This window comes from Phacochoerus africanus, chromosome 1 (assembly GCF_016906955.1).
Source record: "Phacochoerus africanus isolate WHEZ1 chromosome 1, ROS_Pafr_v1, whole genome shotgun sequence".
Taxonomy (NCBI): domain Eukaryota; kingdom Metazoa; phylum Chordata; class Mammalia; order Artiodactyla; family Suidae; genus Phacochoerus; species Phacochoerus africanus.
The window spans coordinates 242365100-242390958 of NC_062544.1; the positions used below are offsets into that span (position 1 = coordinate 242365100).

General features: G+C 43.5%; 2 protein-coding genes across 10 annotated transcripts in view; one reads left to right on the forward strand and one right to left on the reverse strand.

Moving 5' to 3' along the window:
* RIOX2 (ribosomal oxygenase 2) lies at nt 1-24111 on the forward strand. Of its 9 annotated transcripts, none has more exons than XM_047794149.1 (10): nt 1-85; nt 5157-5625; nt 10202-10321; nt 11482-11610; nt 15028-15131; nt 18681-18783; nt 19565-19733; nt 21789-21877; nt 22791-22880; nt 23639-24111. In XM_047794149.1, exons 2-10 carry the CDS (start codon nt 5194-5196, stop codon nt 23795-23797), a joined length of 1395 nt encoding a protein of 464 aa, XP_047650105.1. In that variant the 5' UTR covers nt 1-85; nt 5157-5193; the 3' UTR covers nt 23798-24111. The 9 variants fall into 9 exon arrangements, with proteins under 9 accessions (XP_047650105.1, XP_047650121.1, XP_047650095.1 ...); XM_047794139.1 differs by lacking the exon at nt 1-85 and adding an exon at nt 2985-3061 and having other exon boundaries at nt 19568-19733; XM_047794132.1 differs by lacking the exon at nt 1-85 and adding an exon at nt 2989-3061.
* CRYBG3 (crystallin beta-gamma domain containing 3) overlaps nt 23560-25859 on the reverse strand; it is a 123116-nt gene continuing 120816 nt past the window's right edge. The window contains exon 22 of the mRNA XM_047794113.1: nt 23560-25780. Coding sequence (XP_047650069.1) covers nt 25692-25780 — 89 coding nt within the window. The 3' untranslated portion in view covers nt 23560-25691. The remainder of the gene's footprint in view (nt 25781-25859) is intronic.

Sequence of the window (25859 nt, forward strand, 5' to 3'; positions counted from 1 at the left end):
CCCCGAGCGTGCGCACGCCGCTCCGCCCCGCCCCCACCCCACGCCGCCTGTCCTGTTTGCGGCGGCGCGCAACAGGCCGAGCCTGGTGAGTGGAGCAGTACGCTCTCGCAGTCCCGCGCCGCTACTGTGTAGGGTTGTGCTCTTCAGGCGCCCAGGCGCGAGTGTGGGTGGAGCAAGTTTGGGGTGAGGGAGGACTGCAGGGCCGGTCCCCGAGCTGCGGCCGTAAGCTTCGATGCCGCCGGGCCCTGGCCGGCCGGCGCTGGCTATTGCTGCTGCTGGGATGGGAGCTAGGGTGGGGAATGGCCTGGCTACTGAGGGTAGCCACGTGCTCGGATGGTGGTCTCAAGGCGAGATGAGCACCGGGAAAGTTTGGAGGTTTGGCGGGGAGAGTGATGCCTGACTTAGCCCCGACGCAGCGGGCTACCTCTTAGTGCATCAGCCACGTGGGCTGTGTTTCCGGCGGTAGTTTGGGCCTAAGAGACTGGCTTTATTGCAGGGACACCTGAAGTGCGGGCAGGGAGAACTGTGTCTCTCTCGCTCAACCCTAACTTTAAAATGACAGCGTACCCTTTCCATTCATTTTTCACCGGATATTTCTAGAAGGGCTGCCGAACAATTGGGTCGTCCATCAGTTTAATAAGGCTAGGTTGTTCTCTGTGTTTTCAGAACTATGGGCCAGGGAAACGCAGGCTCAATTACTCCCCAATCAGCTGTAAATTCCGTGCAAGGATTTTACTTTCACTGGGCTCATCTTTAAGAACCTGATTTATCCAGTTTCTTCCAACATCGCTTGATAGTTTCGCCTCTCTCCCCGCCTTTGTAGCCTCGTAGTTACCTTAATGAGGTACAATGCATTCTTTCTAAAATAGAACTAGGGAGATGAGTGCAATCACAGCTTTAGGTCAACAGGAGAACCTCTTTTCCTTTTCTGAGTTGGTAAACATTAACGTGGGCTCCAAAGAAATGTTTTATGTCAGCGTAGGCAAGCTTGTTACAGGCTATGTATCATTTCTCTCAGTCTGTGTGAGTGTGCTTAACTGAGCTGGGTTTGCTTAGTCTTCTCTGATTCCAGTGGAGAGCTATTTTACTTTTCTTTTCTTGCTTGCTTTCCTTCTTTCTTTCATCTTTCCGTCCCCAGTCTCCCTCCCTTCTTTTTTCCCTCCCTCTGCTTCCTCCCTTCCCCCTTCCCCCCTCCCCCCTCCCCCCTCCCTCCCTTCCCCCTCCCCCTCCCTTCCCCCTCCCCCTCCCTTCCCCCTCCCTTCCCCCTCCCTTCTCCCCTTCCCCCCTCCCTTCCCCCCCTCCCTTCCCCCCCTCCCTTCCTTCTCTTTACTGTGTTACTGCAGATTTCTGGGCCCCAGCTATCAGAAATGCTAATTCAGAGGGCTTGATTTGGGGCCCAGAAATTTGCATGCTGACAAGCTGTTGATAACTTGACTATGTTCTAAAACGCAGCTCTGGAGATTATAAAGACACACCTCCCTCCCCTTGTTGGTAATGGTGACTGATGGGTAAGGTGCCTTTCAGCTCTGACAGTACTGTTGAGTACCCTAGCTATACCTGCCATCAGAAGAATAATACCCAAGGAACAAACCGTCTGTTTTCCCCCAACTTTGTTTTGTGTAAGGCTTTTGAGAATTTTCTTTAAAATTGTATACAAAAGATGAAAACGGAAAAAAAATGCATTCAAAAAGTTCATTGAGGGGCTCCTGTTTGCCTTACCCTGTACTAGGCTCTGGGAAGGTGTAGATAGCTATACTGTGTTAGGACTTCTGGTCAGTGAATATTATAAAAAAGAAGGTCAGGGCACATAAACATATAAAGGCTTTGTTTAATATTTGTTGACTGTAGAATGGGTATCAGTATTGATTTTCTTGAGTAGTCCTTCAAAAGTTGTTTAGATTTTCAATTGCTTTTTGAAAGCTTGCCCCTTTTTTGTAGCTTTATAAAAATATTTACTCTAACTTCTGTTTGGGTGGTCTGTGAGGTTTAGAGGCAGGCTTGTGTTGGCTGTACTTTTCCAGACAAGCATTCTCTTAATTCCTCTACTTCTTAGATTCTAAGACACACTCTTTTTTTGCTTGTTTTTTACTTTTTATGTTTTTGAAATTGTGATGTAGCTCACTATTTTTGTATGTTTAATATGGTGGGGCTTGTCGTCTGTTATTGACCTCCCAAAAGCTGTTAAAGAGTGGTTGTCTTTATAATATGGATAGTATGAGAATCAGAGAAATGATGTATTTGCCTAGTAACCTCTAAGCTAGTTTCCAATTAACTGAGCTTCAAATCATTTCAATATGAACATAGAGAAACAATAAATGATGTAACTTTTGGCAGTATAAGTAGTGAAATTTATGTTCTAACAAAAGCATTGGCTATGCACTGTTGGAGTTTATTTTGTTACTGATTGTCGATGGGGAAAATGCTTTACATGATTGTATTTTTTTGCATACTTTGTTTCACCACACTTCCTGGTGAATGTAATTATAGTGTATTTATATACTGTGCTTAAAGAAAACAAGCCTTTTGTTTGCATCTTCCTGCTCCTCACATCCCTTAAATGAATTTTAAACTGACCAATTGTGAGGGATAAGAAATGTGTGGCTGAATATGAAATTACTTTTTTCATTATAAGGTATCTTTAATAAATCAAACCTGAACCAATCTAACAGTTTTTAAAAATTAAATGTAAACTGTGTGTCAGAGGTCACCAAGACCATCTCTAGGGTGGGTGATTTGCTAGGACTTGGCAGCTGGTTTATTATAGTACAAGGAGACCAAGAGCTTCATTGCTACATCAGCTAGTTGTGAGAACACCTGTGAAATGCTACCAACCAGGGAAGCTCATTAGACACTCAAGGCCCAGGGTTTTTTTGGGGGGGCTCATCATATAGGACCCCTGCCTGGCACATATCAAAGTTCCAGACCACCAGAAGGAATGCAAGTATTCAGTATAACGCAAATTGTTTGTACACCCAGCTTAGGCACTGAGCCCCTCCTCTTATCCATTAATGGTGTTGGGAACACTGGAAATCTACATTCCCAGACCAGAAAGGAAAGCCAGGTAACTCTTTCCTGGACAAGCAATGCTCTTTACTCAATCTGTTTTTTTACCTCCTTGTGTTTCTACATCACTCTGGGCTCCAGGTACTAGCAATACTTTGTCTCATTGAAGCTTTGATTTTTATTTGAGAAATCAAGCTAGTCTGTTTTAACTTAAAAGAAATAGGAAACATTTTCAGAAAATGTGACTCATTGATGATATATCCTAAAACACTGAAGTTTTTTCCCTAAGTTTAAGAAAAAAGCTTAAGGCCTTATCCCTTCAATGCAGGCTTTTAGTATCAATTTATATTAGTTTCCCACCATGGTCCTGTGTTTCCTACCAAAAGCACTTCATCTTGTGAAGGAACTGAGCTATTTGTGAATATAAAATTTAGAAGCTAAAGTGAGGCCACTAGGGAGTTTTCTACAGTAGTGTCCCCTTATTGCAGCCGATAATGTTCCAAGACCCCAGTGGATGCCTGAAACTATGGATAGTACAGAACTATATTTTTCTATTTACGCATACCTATACTAAAGTTTAATTTATAAATTAGCCACAGTAAGAAATATCTGGTTTGTCAGCATTACTAGTCTTGTGCTTTGGGACCATTATCAAGTGAAGTAAGTGTCGCTTGAACACAAGCTCTGCGTACCAGGACAGTCAATCTCATAACCGCTAAATGGCTAATGAGCCGGGTGTGCTGGACAAAGGGATTAATTCTAAATTTATTTTCTAGATTTATTCTGAATTTATCAATTGTAAATTTATAAGTTGTTGCAGTGTATAATCCGTTATTGCCCACTTCCCAGATCAGACCATTAATTCTACTCATCCCAATGTGTAGCCGGATAGAGCTTAGTTATAATGACGAAAGAGCGGAAAATAGTGTTCTTGCAATTCTGACAAAGAAAATAGAAAAGCGTAACTATCAAATACGTTACTGGTCTCTGGGAAAAATTGCTTTTTATAAGCATAGTGGTTCATGGCCCTTGTTTGGGATGGGGACTCCTTTAAGAATCTGGTAAAAGCAATGGACCTCCCCTTCCCTCGGGGGGAATGTGTTGGGGGGGAATGTACTTTAAAGTGGAATCCTGCAGTTTCAGAAAATTTCCTGTGATTGGAAATACCATTCCTCAACTCCAGATGAAGAACTCCTGCATTGTAAATGTGACAGTTGTGGTTTGGGGCAAAATTCAGGAGGGTTGCTCATCTTGCTACTCAAGTGTGCTGTGTGTTCCAGCAGCATTGCCGGTAGGCTTGTTAAAGATGCAGAATCTCAAACCCCACCTGAGACCTAGGTGCCCAGGGCTTGTGTGGGCAGGTGAAAGCTGGAGGGAGTAGCACGTGTTAAAGGTTAATGATGTTACCATTTTATTATATCTTACTTTAGTTAAAAAGTTGGAGCTTTTAAAAGCCTTGGGATATAACTATCTTTACCCTTCACTTTTCAGCCCCTAATTAGTTTTTTGTTTTATTCTTTAATGGGAGGTTCCTGATAAAGTGGCAATTTTTAGGAATAAGCTACAATACAGGTGCTTGGGGAAGAGACTTGGGCCAGGCAGCTTCTTGCTCCAGCCACCGGGTTGTATCACTGGCACAGGTGGCCAGTGGGAGAGCAGCTGGGGGTGGTTCAGTGGTGAGTATTACCTGGCCATGGGCAGCAGCTGGGAATTCTTGAGTCAAGTGTTTATAGCTCAGAGTGCATCTAATTAGATTTGGGACCTAGTACTGATTAAGGCCAAATTTAAAATCCTGAATTTGTTGTGCCAATGGCCACAGGCTAAAACTGTGACTAGGAACTGCTGAGATAGTTACCATTTAATTTGGGATAATTATACCTCCTAATAAGTAATGGATTCTATGACTTAGTGCTTAGGTACAAGAGAAACATGCTTTCCTTTCTATGAATATGTGATCCGAGTGGTGTTTGAGGTTGAATCATGTCTTGGAAGAAATGGCTTACAGCTGTATCATACATATCCTGGAGAAAATGGCCTTGGCTTAGGAAGAGTGCATGAAGGCATGATGGTGATGGTCATGCAAGTTGTGTGTGCGTGATCCTCTGACACCGGCACTGGGAAGCCTAAACATGTGTGTTTTGTTCTTTTGGCAGGTTTGCATTTCCTCACTTCTGTGTCTTGAAGACAACAATGCCAAAGAAAGCAAAGCCTGCAGGGAATGGGAAGGAAGAGGAGCCTGTTCCTTGTAAGCAGGTGAAGGTGGAGGCAGCTGGTGAGCCTTCTCCTTTGAACTTTGACAGCCCCAGTGTCCTCTTTGAAAGTTTAATCTCACCCATCAAGACAGAGACTTTTTTCAAGGAATTTTGGGAGAAGAAGCCCCTTCTCATCCAGAGAAATGACGCTGTGTTGGCCACATATTACCGGTCCCTGTTCAGGCTCTCAGATCTGAAGAGTCTGTGCAGCCGGGGTATATACTATGGAAGAGACATAAATGTCTGCCGGTGTGTCAGTGGGAAGAAGAAAGTTTTAAATAAAGGTGGCAAAGTGCACTTTCTTCAGCTGAGAAAAGATTTTGATCAGAAAAAGGCAACCATTCAGTTTCACCAACCTCAGAGATTTAAGGTAACAGGTTCTCTCTGGTGCAGAATCCTCATGCGTATTAAAGTGCTAATGTTTGGCCACAGATCAGCTCAGGGGTGAACCTGTGGTTTGATGATGATTAGCCTCCTGCTGGTTTGAAAAGAGGTAGCACCTGTTTGGCCTTCAAATGCATTCCAGCTTCAGTGATTTTTATGTTCCCTTTTGGCTAAACTGATAGAGTCTTCAACAACTTAGGGTAAAATAAACCTGGTTAGGTGTCATTGAGCTGCAAAAACCAAATTATATTACAAGTTTATAAAATTTGTTGCAGTGACATTAAATCTCCTGGAGCGTTTCTGTGGGCTGGTTTATGATCTGATATGTGGTAGACTTTTCTGCTGAGTTTGTTACTGTAACCTAGGCATGATAGCATCCAGGTGATCATTTTCTTCTTGAAGTTGCCTCCTTCAACGGCCTGCATCTCCCTCAGCAGAGGCTTCAGAGCAGTGACCTGACCGCATACCAGATACAATTTCAAGAAAAACTCTTTCCTTATTAATAGTGGCCGGCTGGCACCCAGGGGCAGAAACTGTTGCTGGGGAGGTGGTGGGGGGAGTCATTGGTGGAGGGAAGCTTTGAATTGTGAGTCAGGAAGATTGCCAGCTTTTTATTTATTCTACATGAGTGGTTGACATTTGAGAAATAATTTGCCTCCTCTGTGCTTTCTGCATTTATAAAACATAGAGTTAGGATGAGCTAATCTGCTGTTTTAAAAGTTTGAGCTCTTTAGGTGACAGGTGGACCAGAACAATTGAGGGCCTGTTCTGAGTTTTAGATAAAGTTTTGTCACCATTCAGAAATCCCCTTCTGTGATCTGTGGCAGAATCAGAATGTCACTTGGGAGGTGGAGAAGTGTAGTGCATGAAGCCCCATACGGGGAGGGGGGCAGTGAGGGGGGCTTGGATTCTGGTTGTGTGGTGCCTCTGAGGACTTTGTCATCAGTTACCATTAATGCTTCTGACTAAACTCGAGAAGCCTTGTTATATCCGTGAATGCCTTGTCCTTTCTTGTCTGTAGGATCCTGAACCTATTTGTACTTTGGATTAAGTAAAGGCACTCTTAAACTTTTCAGTACAAGTCCTCATTCCAGATAATCCATCTCAGGCAATTATGAGCAGTTGAAATGTCCCTGGAATGCCAACCTTTTGGCCCTAGCTCCCAAAAGGAATTTATAAATCACTTACAGATCAAGTTATGATTTACATTCAGAAAACATGGACACCATGGTACTGCCCCCTGAGCTAATGCTTGACTCGTTACTTGGCTTGAAGCAGTGCTTTCTTAAAAAGAATGGTTTTGAGACACCTAAGAACTTTGAATAGAAAAAGCTCGGTGATGTTGATTATATGCAATTTCTTCACAGACCAGCAGGAAGTTGTTTGGTGTATGAGTGGTGCCCTTTGTGGCTATCATTTCTACGCTTGAGAATCGGCTTGGACTCTTCTGCTTGTCTGCTTAAGTGCCACACATGCACATTCCTCTTCCCCAGTTTCAAGCAGCCACGGACCTGTTTCCTTTGCTCTGTTGACTTAGCTCTTTAGCCCTGTTTATTAAAGCAGGAAGGATGAGCTATCCCAGTCTAAACTCAGCCCTCAGGCTAGACTAGGATGCAGCCTGTTTGTTTTTTTCTCTTTCCACTACTAGGACTTGAGAAACCTATAAGTTGCAAGAGCTCACCCTCTTCCATTAGAAACTGGGTTCTAAGTATTGTATTATGATGATATTTAGTGTTGTGTGTGTTTACAAATGACATATCGATATCAGGATAAAGTCTAGAGGCAGTTCCTCATTGACCATGTTGAGAGACTATCACACCAGGCAGTTACCCCTTTATCTGGTCCCAGAATGTGCACAGCTTATTATTCTGAAATGAGTGAGGAGGTAACCCCACCTGCTTTGGGTTATCTGTATATCAAGAGCCCAGATGACTGTACAAAATATTTACACATGTTCACTTTGAACCTTCCAGCAAACACTTGAAATAATTTGGGGCAATCACCATGGTCTCCATTTCACATGGAAAAAATGAGTTCACAGATGTGACTTTTCTATAGTTACTAAGTAATGACTTCTGACTCCAAAATTAAAGCATTTTCATAACCTTATATCTAAAGATGTTAATTGAGATGTAGTAGGGCTTTGGGCAAGTTTATTTTCAGCTTTCTTTAGATGTGGATGTGAGCTTCTGGTCTTAGCAGTTGTTTTTGGCTGATTCTATAGGTAGGTCAGTGGAGAAGAGGAGGAACTTCCGCCTTTCCTTTCCCATTATTCTGAGGATCTCCTTGGCATCCCCAGATGTTGGGAGTCATGAGTTCAAAGGGACAGATTTCAGGAGTTTTGTTTGTGCCTGAGTCAGCGCCGATGAAACAGGAACATTTGTATGTTGCTTTGCAGTTTAAATAAGATTTGAGGTGAGTTTTATTGTGTCTTAGGGTGGGAGTCTTACTTTTACAAATAAAGAAGTTGAAGTCACCCAGATTGTAACTACAACTTGGACTGAGTAGATTTGACTGCACATCTCTTTCTAGTGGGCCACACTTGAAATTCAGAAGGGAAAGGTACAAGAGAAATGGAAAAATTGTGCAAATGATAGTGTTTTCAGTAACTTTTTAGAAGAAAAGATACATACAACTGCTCAGTTACAGACCCAGAAGCTTTAGTTGGGAGCCATAAAGTCACCCATATGGTTCTGAGACACCTCTCAGGCCCTTAGAGACAGAAAGAGAAACTAGTTCCAGTTACTGTGTAAATGTGGTTACAGAACCAGGTTCCTGGTGGCCACTCCCAGGTATAAGTTAGGCTGCTTGGAAGATCTGCTCACTCTTGGGAGTCATTCAGATGCCATTAAATTATTCTTCCTGTGTTAAATAGAAACCCTGAGATCTGTAAGTGGAGTAGCCCAGTGGTCTATATAAAGATGTCTCCCAGGGGCTCCCCCAGTGGTACAACAGGATCAGTGGGATCTTGGGAGCGCTGGGGCTTGGGTTCTATCCCTGGCCTGGCACAGTGGGCTAAGGATCCTGTGATGCCACAGCTGGGCTTGGATCCCATCCCTGCCCCGGGAGTTCCATGTGCCTTGGGGCAGCCAAAAAAAAAAAAAAAAAAAGTCTCCCAAAGCTTTTTTCATGTTGACCCAGTCTTTCCCACTTGGCATTTTAATACTGTGGATTTTTTTTTTTTTTTTTTTTGCAATCCAGTGGTAGGCTTACCTCCCAAGCCTTGGTCATTGGTTTACTCAGCAAATATTTTAAATGTTTCAGTGTCTTCTCTGTTCCAGGCACTGTACACTCAAGCACTGTAATGCTTGAAACTTTAGGCTCTGTAGTGTTCTTTGTAGGTGACTTTCTTTAAAGATAGTCCCTAAGAGAGGCAGTACAGAGTCATGGTTGAAGGTGTGGACTCTAGAGCCATCCTGCATGAATTTGAAACCTGGCTATATCATTCATTCATTAGCTGTGTGTTCTTGGCCTTGGTTTCTTCATCGGCAAACTGAAGTTACTGATGGTACCAACCCTGTGACACAGGGTTGCAGGGAGGATTGTTTAACTAAGGTAGGTGAAGACTTGGAAGCAGTGCCTGGCACACAAGAAGTACTGATACCTACGTGGCTTAGTTGCTACCTCCCCTCTCCTCACCTGCCCTGGGACCATCAGGTTTCTTTCTCTCTGCAGGAACATGTGGCTCCTCTCTATGACCCTAGTCTGACTACGCCCTGAAAAGCTGATTAGTGACTGGAGAGAGGGAGTTTTCCTTGACCCTGGTCCCCCTTCACTGTCTATACCCCCTTCCTAGGTTGTCATTCCTGCTCCCCTTGCTTGCTCTAAATGGCAGTTTTGTTCAGACAGTTCCCAAAGGTAAATCCCTAGCCCTTCATCTTGCCAGAGCTTTAGACTCAGCCATTCAGGGGCTTACTTGATGTCTCCTCCACACAGAGGTCTCAGCAGCTCAGACCTCTAACACTTCTAATGCACAACATTTGTTTTCTCCCTCTGAAAACCTGTCCTTTAGCAAACCTTTCCCATTTCAGTGTAACTGGGAGCTAACTAACTGCTTCGGTCAAAATCCCAAGAGTATCTCTGTTTTATTCTCCTTCCTGCACCCCTTTGTACTTAGTTCATCAGCAGGTCTGTCTGTGCTGCTTCCTGAGTACATCTTTCCTACTTCTCTCTCCCTTGCCCACCTCCATGGTCATTCCCTGCCTTTGCTGCTACCTTCAGAACATCCGCACTGCTCTCTCACTTTCCTATAATCCATTCTCTGCACCATAGCCAGACCAAGTTTTTATTAGTGTATTGGATCGTGTCATTGTCCTGCTTAAAATCCTCTGTGACTCCCTGTTGCCCACCTCCTCAGTCCCTCGTTTAGCCACCACCTTCTCAGCGCTGTTCTGCCCAAGGATGGAAGGTTCCTGAAGGCAGAAGTGCTGGCTTGGTCACTGCTGAATTCCCAGTGTCTGGAACATAATGGCTGTGCCATAAAGACTCAGTGAGTAAGAACATGTTCCTCCTATTTCTGATGTATTTTTCACCTCTTTCCACTTCATCTTTTTTTTTTAAAGGATGAGCTCTGGAGGATCCAAGAGAAGCTGGAATGCTACTTTGGCTCCTTGGTTGGCTCGAATGTGTACCTAACCCCTGCGGGATCTCAGGGCCTGCCGCCCCACTATGATGATGTGGAGGTGAGAGGGAAGGAAGCTGCTCAGCTCAGGGAGGAAGGAGTGGCTGCCAGCCTGGGTTAGTGGGGTTGTCAGGTTCAGTTCAGCTCCTGGGCCAGGTTTCTGCTCATTCTTCCTGTGATGGCTCTGGAGAACTTGACCTCCCTCCCTTAGACATTGGGCCATAATGAATCCCATCAAACTGGTTTCCTGCTCCTTCAGAAAGGGGAGAGTGTGTTTACTGATAGTAAGAGCCACACATTCCTGTGAAATAGATACTTGTTGAGTTTATCTACAGAAAAGTGTGATTGGCTTTTTTAAAATTTCACAATGTATGGTCTTTAATACAGTGAGGTCACAAGTAATCCTTACATCTGCTTTCGTTTTGTCCTTTTTCTGTAGCTGCCAAAAATATGTATTTTTTCCATTTGTGAAAATCTTGGGGCAGCTTGAGTGAAGGTCATTGTTTCACTTAAGCACTGGCACCTTGACAAGTGTTGATTTCACTGTCCCGTGGCTGCCAGCAGTGTTAGCTCTCTGGCTTAAGTATTTCATAGTTTTATTTTTGTACTAATATAATGTGTGAACACAGAGTAATTAAAAAAAAAACCTTTTTTTCCTTCTTTGAGAGCAATTTGATATCAATACATTTTCTGAAGGTTTATATACATATACATACATATATACACATTATATATGTATATACACATATATATATATACATATATATATATAATTTTTTAACAAAACTTTAAAATATCTTTGGTTGAATGACATTTCCTCTGGGCCAAGGATTATAATCAGGATTTCAGTTACCCTCTAATATCTGAAGCTGGGCTTTTCCATCAGAGATTACGGGCTTTCCGCTGTCTGATAGAAGATTTAAAGGAATGAGATAGTGAGGTAGATAGTGGGATATAAAGAACTCAGCAAGGCTTCTGTGAAAGTGAAAAGAATGAATAGCCTTCCAGTGTCAGAGTTCATGCTGGCTTGTTTTTAAAAGTGAATACCACTAGTGGCAACTTTAAGTGTGGAGTGAAATGCATTTATGATCTTTCATTTTTATTTTTTATCTGAAATTTGTAATTCATCTAAGCCTGGGGAGGACTAACACTGTAAGAGCACTTTGCCTCCTGAGTTGTTAGGAGGCTCTCTGACACTCCTGGGTCCTGTGCTCTTGGTAGGTTTTCATCCTGCAGCTGGAAGGAGAGAAACACTGGCGCCTCTACCAGCCGACGGTGCCCCTGGCGCGGGAGTACAGTGTGGAGGCTGAGGACAGGATCGGGAAGCCAGCATACGAGTTCATGCTGAAGGTATGGGCCTGCCCTTGTGGGCGCCTCTCCTTGAGACAAGTTTGGTTTGAGGTTTAGTGTTTGTGCTGGGGTCTCCTACAAATGTGTCCAAGAGACTGGGGGCAGGTGGCTCTCATTCCAGTGAACCAGGACAGGGAGCTTCTAAAGGAGACTCAGGAGTTTGTACTTGTAGAGGTGAGCTGAGGAGATGTGAAGTCCATTGTCCAAGTCATCCGTCTCCAAATGTAATCCAGGTGCAACAGGAATGAATTGTGAATTTGGTGACCATTGACTCCCCTTGAGTAAAAGTGGAAGGTGTGACCTTGGGCAGCTTTGCCAAATCTGAGACAGTGGTCAGTGCTGGGTTGTAAGTTGTTTAAGCAGAACATGGCCAGGGACTCCTTAGTTTTTTTGTTGGTAAAATTCCAGTCTGACCCCTCTTCCTCCTGATAGTTCAGTAGGCTCTGCACTCCCTTCCCGTCCTCCTGCACACAGGTACCAGAAGAATAGTCATCATGAAAGCCCTTGAGAACATCTTGAGATGTCCACAAGAGTTTCAGATGCCTGAAATCAAGGTGTCAGAAGGACTGCATTCATTCTGCAGGCTCTAGGGGAAAATTGATTTCCTGGCCTTTTCAGCTTCTGGAGGCCACCTGCAGTCCTTGCTCACAGCCCCTTCCTCCACCTTCAAAGCCAGTAACATGGGGCCTGGTGTTTCTCACATTGTGCTTTCACTGATTCTCTCTTCAAATACTCTTCCACTTTTAAGGATCCTTGTGATTTCATTGGGCCTGCCTGGATAGTGCAGAATAATTTCCCTGTCAGCAACCTTAGTTCCATTTGCAGCTTTAAATTACCTTTTCCTTGTAACGTAAATATTCACAGATGCCAAGGATTAGGAGATAGACCTCTTTGGGGAACTTGCCATGATGCCCTGGCTTCATTTCCTCTTCTCTCCTGCTCTTGGGGGCCCCTCCCAGTTGGCTCTCATCCCCATTGTTTCTCCAGAACTGCTCTCAAGGTTACCTCCATGTTGTCAAGTACAGTGGTCAACTCCTCTTCCTCATCTTAGGCTGCTTGTCCTCAGCATTTGACACAAGGTCACTCCTGCCTTCTTCAGTGGCTTCCTGGGTACAGCCATCTCTTGTTTCACTTTCCAGCTGACTGTTCTGTTCATTCTCCTTTGCTCTTTTGTCCTCAGCCTTCCCATCTCTCTGGTAGGGTACAAGACTCATTTCTTGGACTTCTCTGATCAATCAGCATTCCCTCCCAAAGTTTCTAATACTCTCTACACTGAAGTATTAAGTGCTGTGTTACATCTCTAGCCCACATCTCTAAACTCTAGACTCATAATCCAGCTGCCCACTTAATGTCTCCCCTGGAAAAATAAAAGATAAGGCAAATTGAGTATTCCCCAAACCAAATCCCATGTCCCACCCTGTCCCCAGCCTCCTTCTTCCTACAGATGTGTCACCGTTTTTCTGTTTGTTCAGGACAAAGTCTTTGGACAAAGATTTATATAAAAACATCCTATCTGCTGTCTCCTTTGTGGATTTTCTGGCATAATAGCCACAAAGATCCCTTTGTGATCTCGTGAACCCTTTGCCTCAACCTCTAGTGACTTTCTGTTGAACCCAGGATAAAAGCCAAAGTCCTTAAAATGGTTCAGAAGGTCCTGTCATCTGGCCCCTCTGCTTCCTGCTCACCTCTCCTCCTATCATTCCCACCTTCACTCACTACCCTCCTGCTATGCTGGTCTACCCTATGCCCCTCAACCTGCCTGGTAGATTCCAATCTCAGGACCTTTGCACTTGCTCTTCCCTCTGCCTGGAATCCTTTCTCCCCAGGTGGTCACATGGCTGTCTCACTCATTTCCTAAAGTCTCTACTGAAACATCACTTCAGCAGAGCAAGGTTTAATGAACCATCCTGGGGTAAAATGGCACCTGTTAACCCCAGGCACATGCTGCCTCCCATGTCCATCAGCATCATTCCCCTCCTTCTTCCTCTGCTTGTTTTGTCTTCACTGCATTCACTACCACTTGAAATTATTTATTTGCTGCTTTATTTTATCCCTCTTGTCCCCGCCCCCCACTAGGATGTCTTTATTGTCTATTGTCTCTTTTCCCTTCTGAAATGTTTGTTTTCTCTACTGGAATGTGCTCCATCAGGGCAGGTCTTTGTTCTATTCAGTGCTCTCTCCCTGGTACCTAGCACAGTGCCTGGCTTGGGGAGTGGGCAGGGAAGGGTTAATCAGGTGTTGTGGGATGCATAAATGAGTGGATGGAGGGCTTTGGTCAGAGGGCTGGCATACAGAATCTCAAAAATGACACCTGTAATTATGTGTAATGCATTTATTTACTTGAAGTACTAGTTTCCCTGTCAAATTGGTGTTATTCAGGGCAAATGACCCACCAAGATAGCTCTTGTGAATACTTATATAATTGTATATTGTTTCTTGCCTTAAGGCAAATCTTAGCATTAAAAAGTAAAGTTTTTTAAAAGCTGTTATTTCTTGAGTGAAACAGACTCTTCCCTGGATGTACAGGGGCAATGAGTCACTCTCACAATACCCTCTCCTCTCCTCAGGCAACTGCTCTACAGAGTGTTTTTCATCTGGGTGGGATTAGGGAGGAGGTAGCTAAGGGCAGGAGTGATTTGGGGAAAATATTTCTGTTCATTGGCATGGGAAGAGGCTTACCTGCCCAAGAAAGTGACTGATCTTCTGTTATGTCTAGCGTTTAGGTTCAAATAAAGGGTTACAGGGTTTTTCGTCCATTCATCCAAATGTCTCTTGAGCCTCTGTTGTGGGCTGAATGCTTTGGTCGTTTAGGCCCTGGGGATACAAGATGGATCTGGATCTCGCTTAGAAGAGCTCACAGATATCAGGGACTGGCAGGTAAAATAATAATCATAATACAACCCATCATTGCTCTAAGAGCTCCTTTAATCCTCAAAATAATACTGTGAGATGTGGGGTGATTGCCTCCATCTTATTCGTAAAGGAACTGAGGCTTCCAGAGGGTAAGGACTTTGCTGGGGTTGCAGCCTCTGTCAGGTTCCAAGCCCTTACTTCTTACTGCCCCATTCGAAAGGAGCAGAGGGAGGAAGCCAGTTTCCCAAGCTCAGGCCATCCCCTTCTTGATCCCTGGATCAGGGTCAGGTAGTTTCAAGTGCATCTGGCCTCAGCTCAATGTGAATAAAGAAAGGGACTTCAGGCCCTTCTCCGGGACTGGGGTTCCTGGTGACAGGCTCACAGACATAGCAGAGCTGGACAAGTGGACACCACAGAGCCCAGCATGCAGACCACTGCTGAATTACTGCATAGAGATTGCTAGAAGGCAGAATTGGAACTCACAGCCTCTGTTTGTCTCTTTAAAACATAGATTGTGAAGATACCCTCCTTACTAACTTCTTTCTTCCTTTTTTCTTCCTTTAGCCAGGAGACTTGCTGTACTTTCCTAGAGGAACGATTCATCAGGCAGACACTCCTCCAGGGCTGGCCCACTCCACTCACCTGACCATCAGCACCTATCAGAGCAGGTGAGAGCTCTACTTCTTGCCTCAGGTTCCACAATGCTGAGAGCTGTGGCTGAGGAATTGGCCGCTTCTCTCCTGCTTATCCAGCCCCAGGGTTTTAGCTCCTCAGCCGACTTCATATTCCTTTGGTATCCTACCTGTGCCAGTGACCCATTTGTGTGGGCTTCCTCCTGCAGCAGCATGAACCTGACTCTGCACAACACTGAGAGTTGTCCAAATAAAGGCTCCCATGATTTGGGAAGATAGAACCATAGCTGGGGGGGGGGGTAATAGGATGTTCTTGAAGCTAAGCTGGGCTTGTAGTCTCTTTCTCTCTCTCTCTCTCTCCCCCTCTTCACTTCTCCCTTTAAATTTTTTTTTTTTTTTTTTTTAATTGTGGTAAAATGTTTGTAACATAGAGAAGTTCCTGTTGAGGCTCAGCTCGTTAGTGAACCCAGCTAGTATCCATGAGGATGTGGGTTCGATCCCTGGCCTTGCTTATCACTAAGTGGGTTAAAGATCTGGTGGTACTGTGACTGTAGTGTAGGCCAGCAGCTACTGATCTCATTTGACCCCTAGCTGGGGAACTTCCATATGCCACAGGTGTAGCCCTAAAAAAAAAAAAAAAAATGTTTATAACATAGATTGTGCCATTCTAACCATTTTTAAAAGCATCCGGTTTGGTGACATTACTTATATTCACTCTATTGTGCAACAGTTACCACTGTTGGAAACATTCCAAACATTTTCATCAGCCCAAATGGAAACAGTATCCATTGAAACTTCTGAGTCTTTTTTAAGGTTTCCATTTTTTATAGTTCATGAAATTAAAGTCAGAAAGGAAGTCTGAAACAGTGAGTCCTAAAAGCACATGTGAGTCCTAAAAACAGTTCTAATTAAAACCATGTTCCAGTTTGGCTAGTTCCTCGTCACATGACAGGACCTGGGTGGCAGCACCCTGTGAGTTTTTTCTTGATGGCAGCAACCTCACTAGTCCAGGTCCCATGAAAAACACCAGTCATCCCTAATTTATTCATCATGCAGCACTAGACCTTGTGCTCATTGCTGGGATTGCATGCAGTGGACTGAAGGGCCTTTGAGAGAATTTACATTCTGGATGTGGGGGAGGGAGAGGAGATAGGCCTGTAAACAGTTATCAGACAGTGTGATCCATCCCTTCACTGGTTTGCAGAAGAGGCTCTGGAAGCACAGAGGATGCCCTTCACTAAGCTGGGGCGTCAGGGAAGGTTTCAGAGATGACTTGACACTCAAGCTGAGGGAGACTTAAACGATGAGTAGGAAGTAGGTCAGAAGGTCAAAGTAGGAGAGGACGTTCCAGGCTTAAGGAACAGCAAGTCCCCTCCTAACTTCAAAGCTCTGTCTTGCAAAACAAGTGAGTAAGCATTCCTTTGCCTCCTCATCTGGCTTTTTAGCAAGAGGTGAAACCCCCATGTTTCAGAGACAGGAAGAACTAGCTGGAGCCTGGCCTGAATGTAAGCTCTCTTTGCCCACAAGTAGAAGCCAAAGCTTGTTTTAGGCTTCCTTTATGAAAAATGCCATTGTCACCATGGCTAGTTAGGTTCCTTGCACAGCGAGGAACAGTAGGTCTCTGAGGGCAGCTCATGAAAAACAATAGGGGTAATAGGGAGTGTGTCACAGGAAGTGGGGAAGGGTGGCTCCAGGGAGCCTGAACCAGAAGTTTCTTCTGGACCAAAGTAGCCACATAGTTTGGCCCCGTGAATGTCCATCTTCTGGTGTCCAGCTGTTAATGTTACTCAGTTGCTCCTCCTTTCCCCAGTTCTCTGCCTTTTTTGTTTCTCTTGCCACCACCAAATGGTTTTCTGGTAATTGGTTTTCCCTCCCTTGTTTTCCTTCCTCAGTTTCTATTTACTCACAACATTGGCTCATCACAAGCCATCATCAGTTACTTCTCTGACCTCTTTCCATCTCGTTCAACCTATTGGCTTTTGCTTCCACTGAGTATAGTACCTGACAATGTTTCACATGCCCAAGAATGAGGAACTGGTAGGCTCTCCCTGGTCCCAATCAGCGGGGCTGGGAAAGAGCCGTCTGAGTTACAAAGGATGCCTGCCAGGAGCTGTGGATGAACAGGGCACTGTGACCCGTGTGTCTAGGCTGTGTCTACCTGTGCCTTTGTCAGTGGGGCTGTTGCTAGAATGAGAGAGATGTAACGTGAGGACCATTGCTCCCTGCAGATGTTCCTGTGCTTCGGTCCTATTGCTTGTTAAGGCACTGTGGCAGGGTAAGGATTTGGGCCTTTTCCTAACCCCTGTCAAAGGTAGCACTGTTGGAACATTTAGGGCCTGCTCTGTGGGTCAGTGGCAGGTCAATTTGGCTTCTTTACCAAAGTGAACTCCTCAAGAGGTGTTATTCCCAAACTTTGGAAAGGCTCAAGATCTGTTCTCCTAGAAGAGCATGATGCGCGACTTAATTGCACTTAATTCTCCGTGAGCTGCTGCTGTGTGACTTCTACCTGAGACCCCAAGAACCACAATTTTATTTCATGCTGCGGAAAGGTGTGCATGTGTCCTCCAGGTCCAAGTTTAATCAAAGATGCGAGGTTGGGTGTAGCATTAGTCACAAAGCGGTGAGGCTGCCAGGCAGGAGTGGGTGTCTGGGGAAAAGTGTCTCTTGTGTGGGCTTTTGTCCTCTTTTGCCACATTTCCAGGAGGAAAGCATAAAAGTGTTAATTTTGCTTACTGAGTGAGAAACCAAAGTCATACTGTGAATTTCCATTTTGCACATAGCCAGCAATTTGGAATCTGCTGGTGACAGAGAGGAAAATTTTAAATAGCTCAGAAATGTTTAAAGAGAGCAGCCCCACATCTTGTGCTTCTCACATTGGCACACATTTAGGAATGAGAGATTCTAAACTCCCCAGAGTAAGTAAAGGCAATTGAACACTGACACTCAACCCGAGATGTTATTTTTGGCCTCTGGCTTCCATCTTCTACCCCAGTAACACCATTGCTAGATTTTAACAAGTTGCAATATCAGTTGTTTTGAAATTGTTGATACTGGGTGTTTTACTGAGGAACAGTGCCCCACTTTTATAAGAGACAAAGGAAAATGTAACATTTAACTATTCAGATAATTACACAGTCTGGGGATCTTGCCGTTACTATAAATGTATTAGTTTTGAATTTTTTTTGCACATAAAAATTTTTTTAGGTGTTACAATGGTTGAGTGTTAAAAGCTTACTGCAGAGCTGTCCTCATAGGTGTTGTGCTGTGTAGTCGGAAACATTAAAAAAAAAAAATCAGTTCCTTTTACTACTTTATGACAGTCTATAGTTAATTCTCTGGTATCTTTAAGATAAATCATGAATAAAGCCTAACTTTCCACCTGAGTGTCTGGGATGAGGAGGGAGAGAAGCCTGTGGTTGATTAAGGTCTTAGGTGTTTATGCTGAGTAATGTAATTCATGGAACTCAAGATGCAGGGGTACGGCAGTTGGCATGACAGTTTTTAGCTTTAGGATTTTAGTAATCAGTGTTTTATGCATGTTTCTTATGTGTTCACTTTTTTTTTTTTTCTTGGTCAACATTCCAGTTCATGGGGAGATTTCCTTTTGGATACCATTTCAGGGCTTGTGTTCGATACGGCAAAGGCAGATGTGGAATTCCGGGCCGGCATACCCCGGCAGCTGCTCCTGGTAAGGAGCAAAGGCAGGTGGGAGAGGAGGGGTAGCCATAGCCCTGGCCAGCTGAAGCTGTGGCCACCTCCTTGGGACCCCAGACTACTCTCCCAAGTGAGCCCCAAGCTTGTTTCCTCCTGTGCTGACCCACTGGGCTGGGTGGTTTGCAGAATAGATGGAGTTTTGCACATCACATGTGACCCAAAGGACCAGGGGTGTTGTGCAGACAGCCCACTGCCTGTAGTTAGTGGTGGCAAGAGCAGCCACTTTGGGAATGCTGGCTGTATAAGTGGTTGAGTAACTAATTTGGCTTGGAGAACTATAGCCTCAGTATACATGAGACCACTAGTTAGGAGAGACCCTCTGGAGAGCCTGGCCTTGGTGCATTCCCTGGCTTTCCTGTCTGTCCTGGTTTCACCTTTGAAACAGTGGCACTGCTAGGTTATTTTTGAGATGAGTAAATTAGTACTAAGTTGAGCAAAGGGTGCTTTCATGGTCTAAAGCCAGGTACCTTAGGCAGTGAATGACTTGCTTTCTAAAAGGCAAAGCCAGGACTGCGTCATATTCCCAGGGATCCCTCTTACCAGGCAAAATCCTGAAAATTGATCTTTTGGGGGGCAAACAATAGGCAGCATGAGACAAACAGTCTATAAGGAAATAGCAGGACATTGTTCTTAAGGGAGTGATGTGGATCTGCATCTGTCCTGGGTGGTGGTGCTCAGTGGACTAGTCATGAGCTTGAGACCTGGGCAAATACAGTCGCTAGAGTCTGGGCCAGGACTCATGTCTGTGTTTCTAGCAGGTGGAAACCACAGATGTTGCGACACGATTAAGTGGCTTTCTGAGGATGCTTGCAGACCGGCTGGAGGGCACCAAAGAACTGTTCTCAACAGACATGAAGAAGGATTTTGCTTTAAACAGACTCCCACCTTATTATGTGGGAGATGGAGCAGAGCTTTCAACGCCAGGTAGAGTTTGCTCTTTTCTATCCATGTTTAGGGGCTAAATGGGAAATTGTGAGACTTTTCTGGGTGGGCAGCCAATGGAGAATATGAAGCATTTTAAAATCAATGTGGCCCTGTCTTTAGTGTGTTAAGGTCAAATAGACATACTGCTTGATGGGTAATGAGAACCCTGTAATTTGGGGTAAGGAATGTATTTATGGTCCATCTGGTATTCTTTATCTTCAGGAGGTTTTTGTTTTGTTTTGTCTTTTGTTCTTTCTAGGGCCGCACCAATGGCATATGGAGGTTCCCTGGCTAGGGGTCTAATCAGAGCTGTTGCTGCCGGCCTACACCACAGCCACAGCCACGCCAGATCCCAGCCGCATCTGTGACCTACACCACAGCTCACGGCAATGCCGGATACCTAACCCACTGAGCGAGGCCAGGGATCGAACCTGCAACCTCATGGTTCCTAGTTGGATTCATTTCCGCTGCGCCACAACGGGAACTTGAGGTTTTAAGAACTTGAACATTGAAATAATTTTGTTGGAATTAATCCAGGGATGGGTAAAATGTTTGCCATCAGTGGTGAACTACAAGAATGACCAAGATTGTGACAGAACTTCCCCAGGTCCCAGGTGACTATTTTGTGACAGGTTTAGGCTACAGGTGACATTGATAGATTTCTGGGTGGATGGTGATATCGGTGACCCCAGAACAGAGGCACACCTTACTCCTGTAGTCTGATAAAGCTGGGTTGATTGACTGGCAGTGGGGAAGACTACATGACATTGGGGACTGGAGCATCTCAGTAGAAGGATGTTCGGAAAGGATTTATATAGGCTCTGGGTTTGAGTTTGGTGATTGTTCAGGAGGGTTCAAGGAAGCAGGGCTTTGCTCTGGATTGGATGGTATCAGGAAGTAGGATGGATTCTGGGGTTGAGTCTCCTATTAATTAATCTTAGCTGGTAGCTAGAGTGAAGTGTGGCCAAAGTGGTAATTGGTAAAGCAGCAGCAGCCCTCAGATTAGGAGAGGGGCATGGACAGTCACTTCTCTCTGGTTGGAACAGTGTCCTTGTTTTTGCCTAAATTCTGACCTGATGATGAGGTGGTCTTGGTTTTGTCTTGATCTCTCATATCGCCGCACGGCTTTATTTAATGTCATAGAACGTCAAGGTTATATGAAATGGCCGTGTTCACCAGAACACGGAGATGCAGCCTGAGCACCAGACCAGCTTTCGGGAGGCTTCTCTCAGGTAGAGTGAGTTCAACTTTCACTAACTTTTATAAAAGCCTTATTCATCACCATGGAGAACCACCAAGATCCACAATCTACAAGGGCCCTTCTAACACTGATTCTGTGTACATTTCTGTTAGTATCTGTGGGGAGTTTAGAGTTTGTTTTCTCAGCACATATTTAATATTTAGCAGAAGAGTGTTCTGAATATCAGCTTGTGGCCCAGGATATTTTATTAAAAGTTTTCCGTGTTAGTTTATGATCCCTCAGTCTGTTCCCCAACCTTATGACCTTGTAAGGCTGATGCTGTTGTGGCTTTTTCACTAAATTAAATCCAATTTAGGAAAGAAAGTTTTTTCTGTGGACTTAGTTGGGTGGCTTTTAAATGACACTACACTTGACCTCCATAGGCTGAATGGCTTGCCATGGTCATGCAACTATAGTCACTGGTAGGGTGGTGCATTTTGAGCTACAGAAGTCCTTGCAGAGACCACATGTTGATCAGGCAGGGGATGGAAACCAGAGACATGAGAGTGTAGGTGTAGAAGACACCTGTCTGTACCGTGATAGTATGTGCTTGCCTAGTTCTGATGATAACTATTTAATGAACTTGGCAACTTCTGTTACTTCATCTATTTGTACCTCTTTCTTTGCTCTAAGAATGAGCTCCATTAGCAGGTAAACTGCAGTGAAAAAATGTTGGGGAAAGCAAATACTTGCGTTGGAGAGGATGCCTCATGTTGGGATTCACTTGCAAATTGTTACTAAGTGTATTTCCCACAAACAAGTTTGAGCTGCTGCTTTCCTGTCTTAAAGGCTGGCTTTTTCTCTGGGTTTTCCAGATGGAGAGTTACCGAGGTTGGACAGCACAGTGAGACTGCAGTTTAGAGATTATGTTGTCCTCACTGTAGGACCCGATCAAGATCCATCAGTGAGTATCCAGAGAGGCAGAGGGTTCCTTTCTTCTCAGAGCTTTGTCATTGCAGGCCTCAGGTTATCAGACTGACAGATGGCCCTGCCCCTCCTCTGGGAATCTTACAGTTCAGTCCAGGGGCCATCGCTTTAGATTAGATCATGCCCAGATCTCACTGTTCCAGGTCCAGCTTTCTGCCTAGTGGGCATTTGAAAGCTTGTCCTCACCCCCACAGAACCCTCCTGGTTCCCCCTCATTCATGATTAATGTCTGGTCTTTTCCTCCTAATTCACGCCAGTTGCCTTTGCTTGGATGGCTGCAGACCCTGTTTATGCATTTCCCTCTTTTGGTCCCTCAGCCATCCTATATATGGCATAGATCTGTTTGTACCTACGGTTTTATTGATGATCCTTGTAAAAAATTTTCTATTCTGTAGATCGTAGAGAGGGAAAATCTACTTTCCATAACTTTGCCACCCAGCCCAGTGCTTCCCCAAATTAGCTGATTAGTAATGTGTACCTAGGAATATCATTTTTCTGATGCAAAAAGACAGTGCAGGTTATGATTACATGAAGAAACAAGTGTTTTCATTGGTAAGTTGATATATAAGTGGTTGCTTTTTCATTGTCAAGTTTCTAAAGATGTTTTACTAGGTATGCTTTTTAACTTTTAAAAAAGTGATTTTAAGACTGCTTATTTGCTACATACAAATAGTAATCTGTGAGAATAAGGAACACATCCATTTTATATACATATAGCATGTGTGTGTATATTATGTCATAACTTTTTACCAGAAGGATTCTTTGTGTTCAGTAAAATTTCACTTAAGCACTGAGGCATTAAGATTTTTTTCTGGTGTTGACCTGTATTGGAAAACCCTCCTGATAACCAAGCACTCAATATTTTGTTGCTGACAACTTCTTTTTTTAAGGATGAATCGCAAGAAAAGATGGTGTACATCTACCATTCTTTAAAGAATAGGAGAGAGACACACATGATGGGAAATGAGGAGGAAACAGAGGTTTGTTCCAACCTAAAATGAATGCCTTTCCTGTGATTGGTGTGGCTGGGAAGAATCTGTTACCTTTGATTTATGGGTAACGTGCTTTTTTATCACTGCAGTGTGGGCTTACCATTCATGAAGTGACTGAGCCCTTACATGGAGGATGATCAAGTCAGACATTTCCGTGGTACACATACAGGGGTACCAGCTTTAAAGGATACTAGCGGGGACCTATATAGCCTTGTCTAATGGAACAAATGTGAAGCATTTCAAATGACTAATATTTCTTACTATATAAATTAGAGTGCCTTTCATGAAGTCTGAGGTTTTGTAGGGGAACTGGCAACTTTTGTAAGTTATCTGATTACATAGTTTTTGTAACTTGCTTATCTGAAACAGGTTTCTTTTTTTTTTTTTGTCTTTTTGCTATTTCTTTGGGGCCGCTCCCACGGCATATGGAGGTTCCCAGGCTAGGGGTTGAATCGGAGCTGTAGCCACTAGCCTACACCAGAGCCACAGCAACGCAGGATCCGAGCCGCGTCTGCAACCTACACCACAGCTCACGGCAACGCCGGATCGTTAACCCACTGAGCAAGGGCAGGGACCGAACCCGCAACCTCATGGTTCCCAGTCGGATTCGTTAACCACTGTGCCACGGCGGGAACTCCTGAAACAGGTTTCATACTTGTGAAGGATATCAGAATTAATGATTTTTTTATTGAGAACTTTAGAAAATGCCAAATGCCACTTAAGTAACAAATTGTTTCTTTTTTCAGTCTCATGGACTTCGCTTTCCTTTATCGCATCTGGATGCACTGAAGCAAATTTGGAATAGTTCAGCTATTTCTGTCAAGGACCTAAAACTTACTACAGATGAGGAAAAGCAAAGCCTAGTATTATCCCTCTGGACAGAATGTTTAATCCAAGTAATCTAGTGTCTTTCTTTTTTAATGTGTTTATATAAAATAGGCACTTGGTTCTACAAAGATTTATGTGCTAGGGAGCTCCTGTTGCTTTGAGCCAAGGCACAAGACAAATGTAACTTTCCTTACCTGTGTATCTAATGATATGAGACCTACCTGTTACAGGTGTTCAGTTGGTAATATGTACTAACAAAGGTATGTGGAAGAAAGAACAGCAAACTACTAAATGTCCCAGGAAGTGACAAAACCATACTTTTTGACAAGCTTATTTAATCCAGTGTGGTAGAAAAGGCACAGTTCTAATAAATGTATCATTTAAATTTAAATGTCATTACCTGGCTTTGTTCTTTGGAAGAAACACCTTCTTTAAAGAGCTTCATTGGCTCTAGAAAATTTTTAAACAATTAACATGAAGGAAAAAAAAATTTAACTTGTTTTTTTACAGTGAAAATATACATACTTTTGTGTATACACAAGCCCCCCATTAAAATAAAATTACCTCATGACATAAATTTCATTAAATAATACTGCCACACTCACATCTACAGGCATAAGGGGGTTTTACAGATGTTGCTTGAAAGATGACAAAAGAGCCTGAGATTGAAGGAAAAAGAAAAACCAAATATTTACATGGAAAGACCAAGTCTCTATAAAAAATATTCAAAATAGCGGGTCTTTGAGTTTAAACAGGTCACTGTTATTTTACATTCTAAAGTGCATATAGGTTGATATTTTTAAAAATATCACTGGAGAATTTACTCTTTCTATATAAAAATAGAGCAGACTTTTCTGCTTTCTGGCAAAAGTAGGGGACTGAGGGAATAGTTGTCTTAATGTAAATTTAAAACCAACTCAGGTGGGGAAAATGCTTGTGAATGGTATAGTGACCATGGTAGTGATTACCTGAAATTCAAGTCAAAGATGATATCCTACCTGATTTTGCTTGAATGAAAGCTATTTAAAATGGGAGTGAAAAAATGAGTTCTCTGTCATTTTGTAAAGTAAAATGGTATATCCAAGGTTCAAATATTACTTGGTTTTAAGCTGAACACTTGAAATGTCCCTTTAGTACAGGCAAAGAAAAATTTGACTATTCTTATTTGTAGGTGACAGAATCTTTAGAAACACTTCTCAAGGGTAGGTCAGGTGAGGTCCCAACACCGGGATAGTTTAACCCCTGGTTAGAGTCTTGTCACCCAGGTGGGTGGCTTTGTTAATACTTACAATGCAAATATGACCAAAGGTTATTGTGCTTTTGTAGTCTGAGCAAAGAACAACTACAGAAAACACTCCAGTACTTGAGACTTTTTCCTTACAAAACTGAGGCCCCTCTCTGGGGTTAGTTAAAAGTGTGAATACTTAATGTGCTTCAGTTGTAAAAAGCTTCAATAGAGAACCTTTAATGTTTATCTAATACAGCAGCTTAATAGGAAGGTTTATTAAATGTTTTCAGATATCGCTAAAAAATTTTTATCTGTTTGAAAGTATGACCTGACCTATAGGAATTTGCTTGCCTGTGCCTTGCATTCATATACGCATCTACCAAGGGATTAATAACTAATCCAGATGACACCATCACCAGTGTCCTATAGTGGCTATCAGGCATGGGATTTGTGTTAGGTAGAGAGGAGAGAAAACAGACTTCAGGAAACTTGCTCACCAAAGCCAGAGATCAAGCAGGACTAGAACCCTTCCCAGAATTCATACTGTATTCTTCATTGGAACAACACTGAATAACTGGCAAGAATATTCTGAGCTTTTCTGTGGTTAAGAGCAATAGTCTTGGAGCTTGGAGACAAAGTTCATTCTGCTGACTGATCCGGGTGCATGAGGATGAGTAGCTTCCTTTCCACGGGACATGAGCATCCTTCTTCCTCTGCTGTCTCCTCAGGGATGTTGCAGACACTCACAATATTTCAATGTCCCATTTCTGTGTTTCTTCTCCCTCCAGGGGCTGATTTACAATTACATGAGTTTTGTCATAATAATTTCCTCCTAAAATAGAAATGCCAAAAGGAAAGATTTGTTCACACAGGTGCTTAATTTCATAGTTTTCACAAGCTTTTGTTCAGGT

Coding starts and splice junctions, on each gene's coding strand:
- RIOX2 (XM_047794132.1), top strand. CDS start 3,009: ATGGTGTTGGGAACACTGGAAATCTACATTCCCAGACCAGAAAGGAAA. Junction 5,626..10,201: donor ACCAACCTCAGAGATTTAAG/GTAACAGGTTCT, acceptor TTTTTTTTAAAG/GATGAGCTCTGGAGGATCCA. Junction 18,784..19,564: donor TACCCCGGCAGCTGCTCCTG/GTAAGGAGCAAA, acceptor CTGTGTTTCTAG/CAGGTGGAAACCACAGATGT.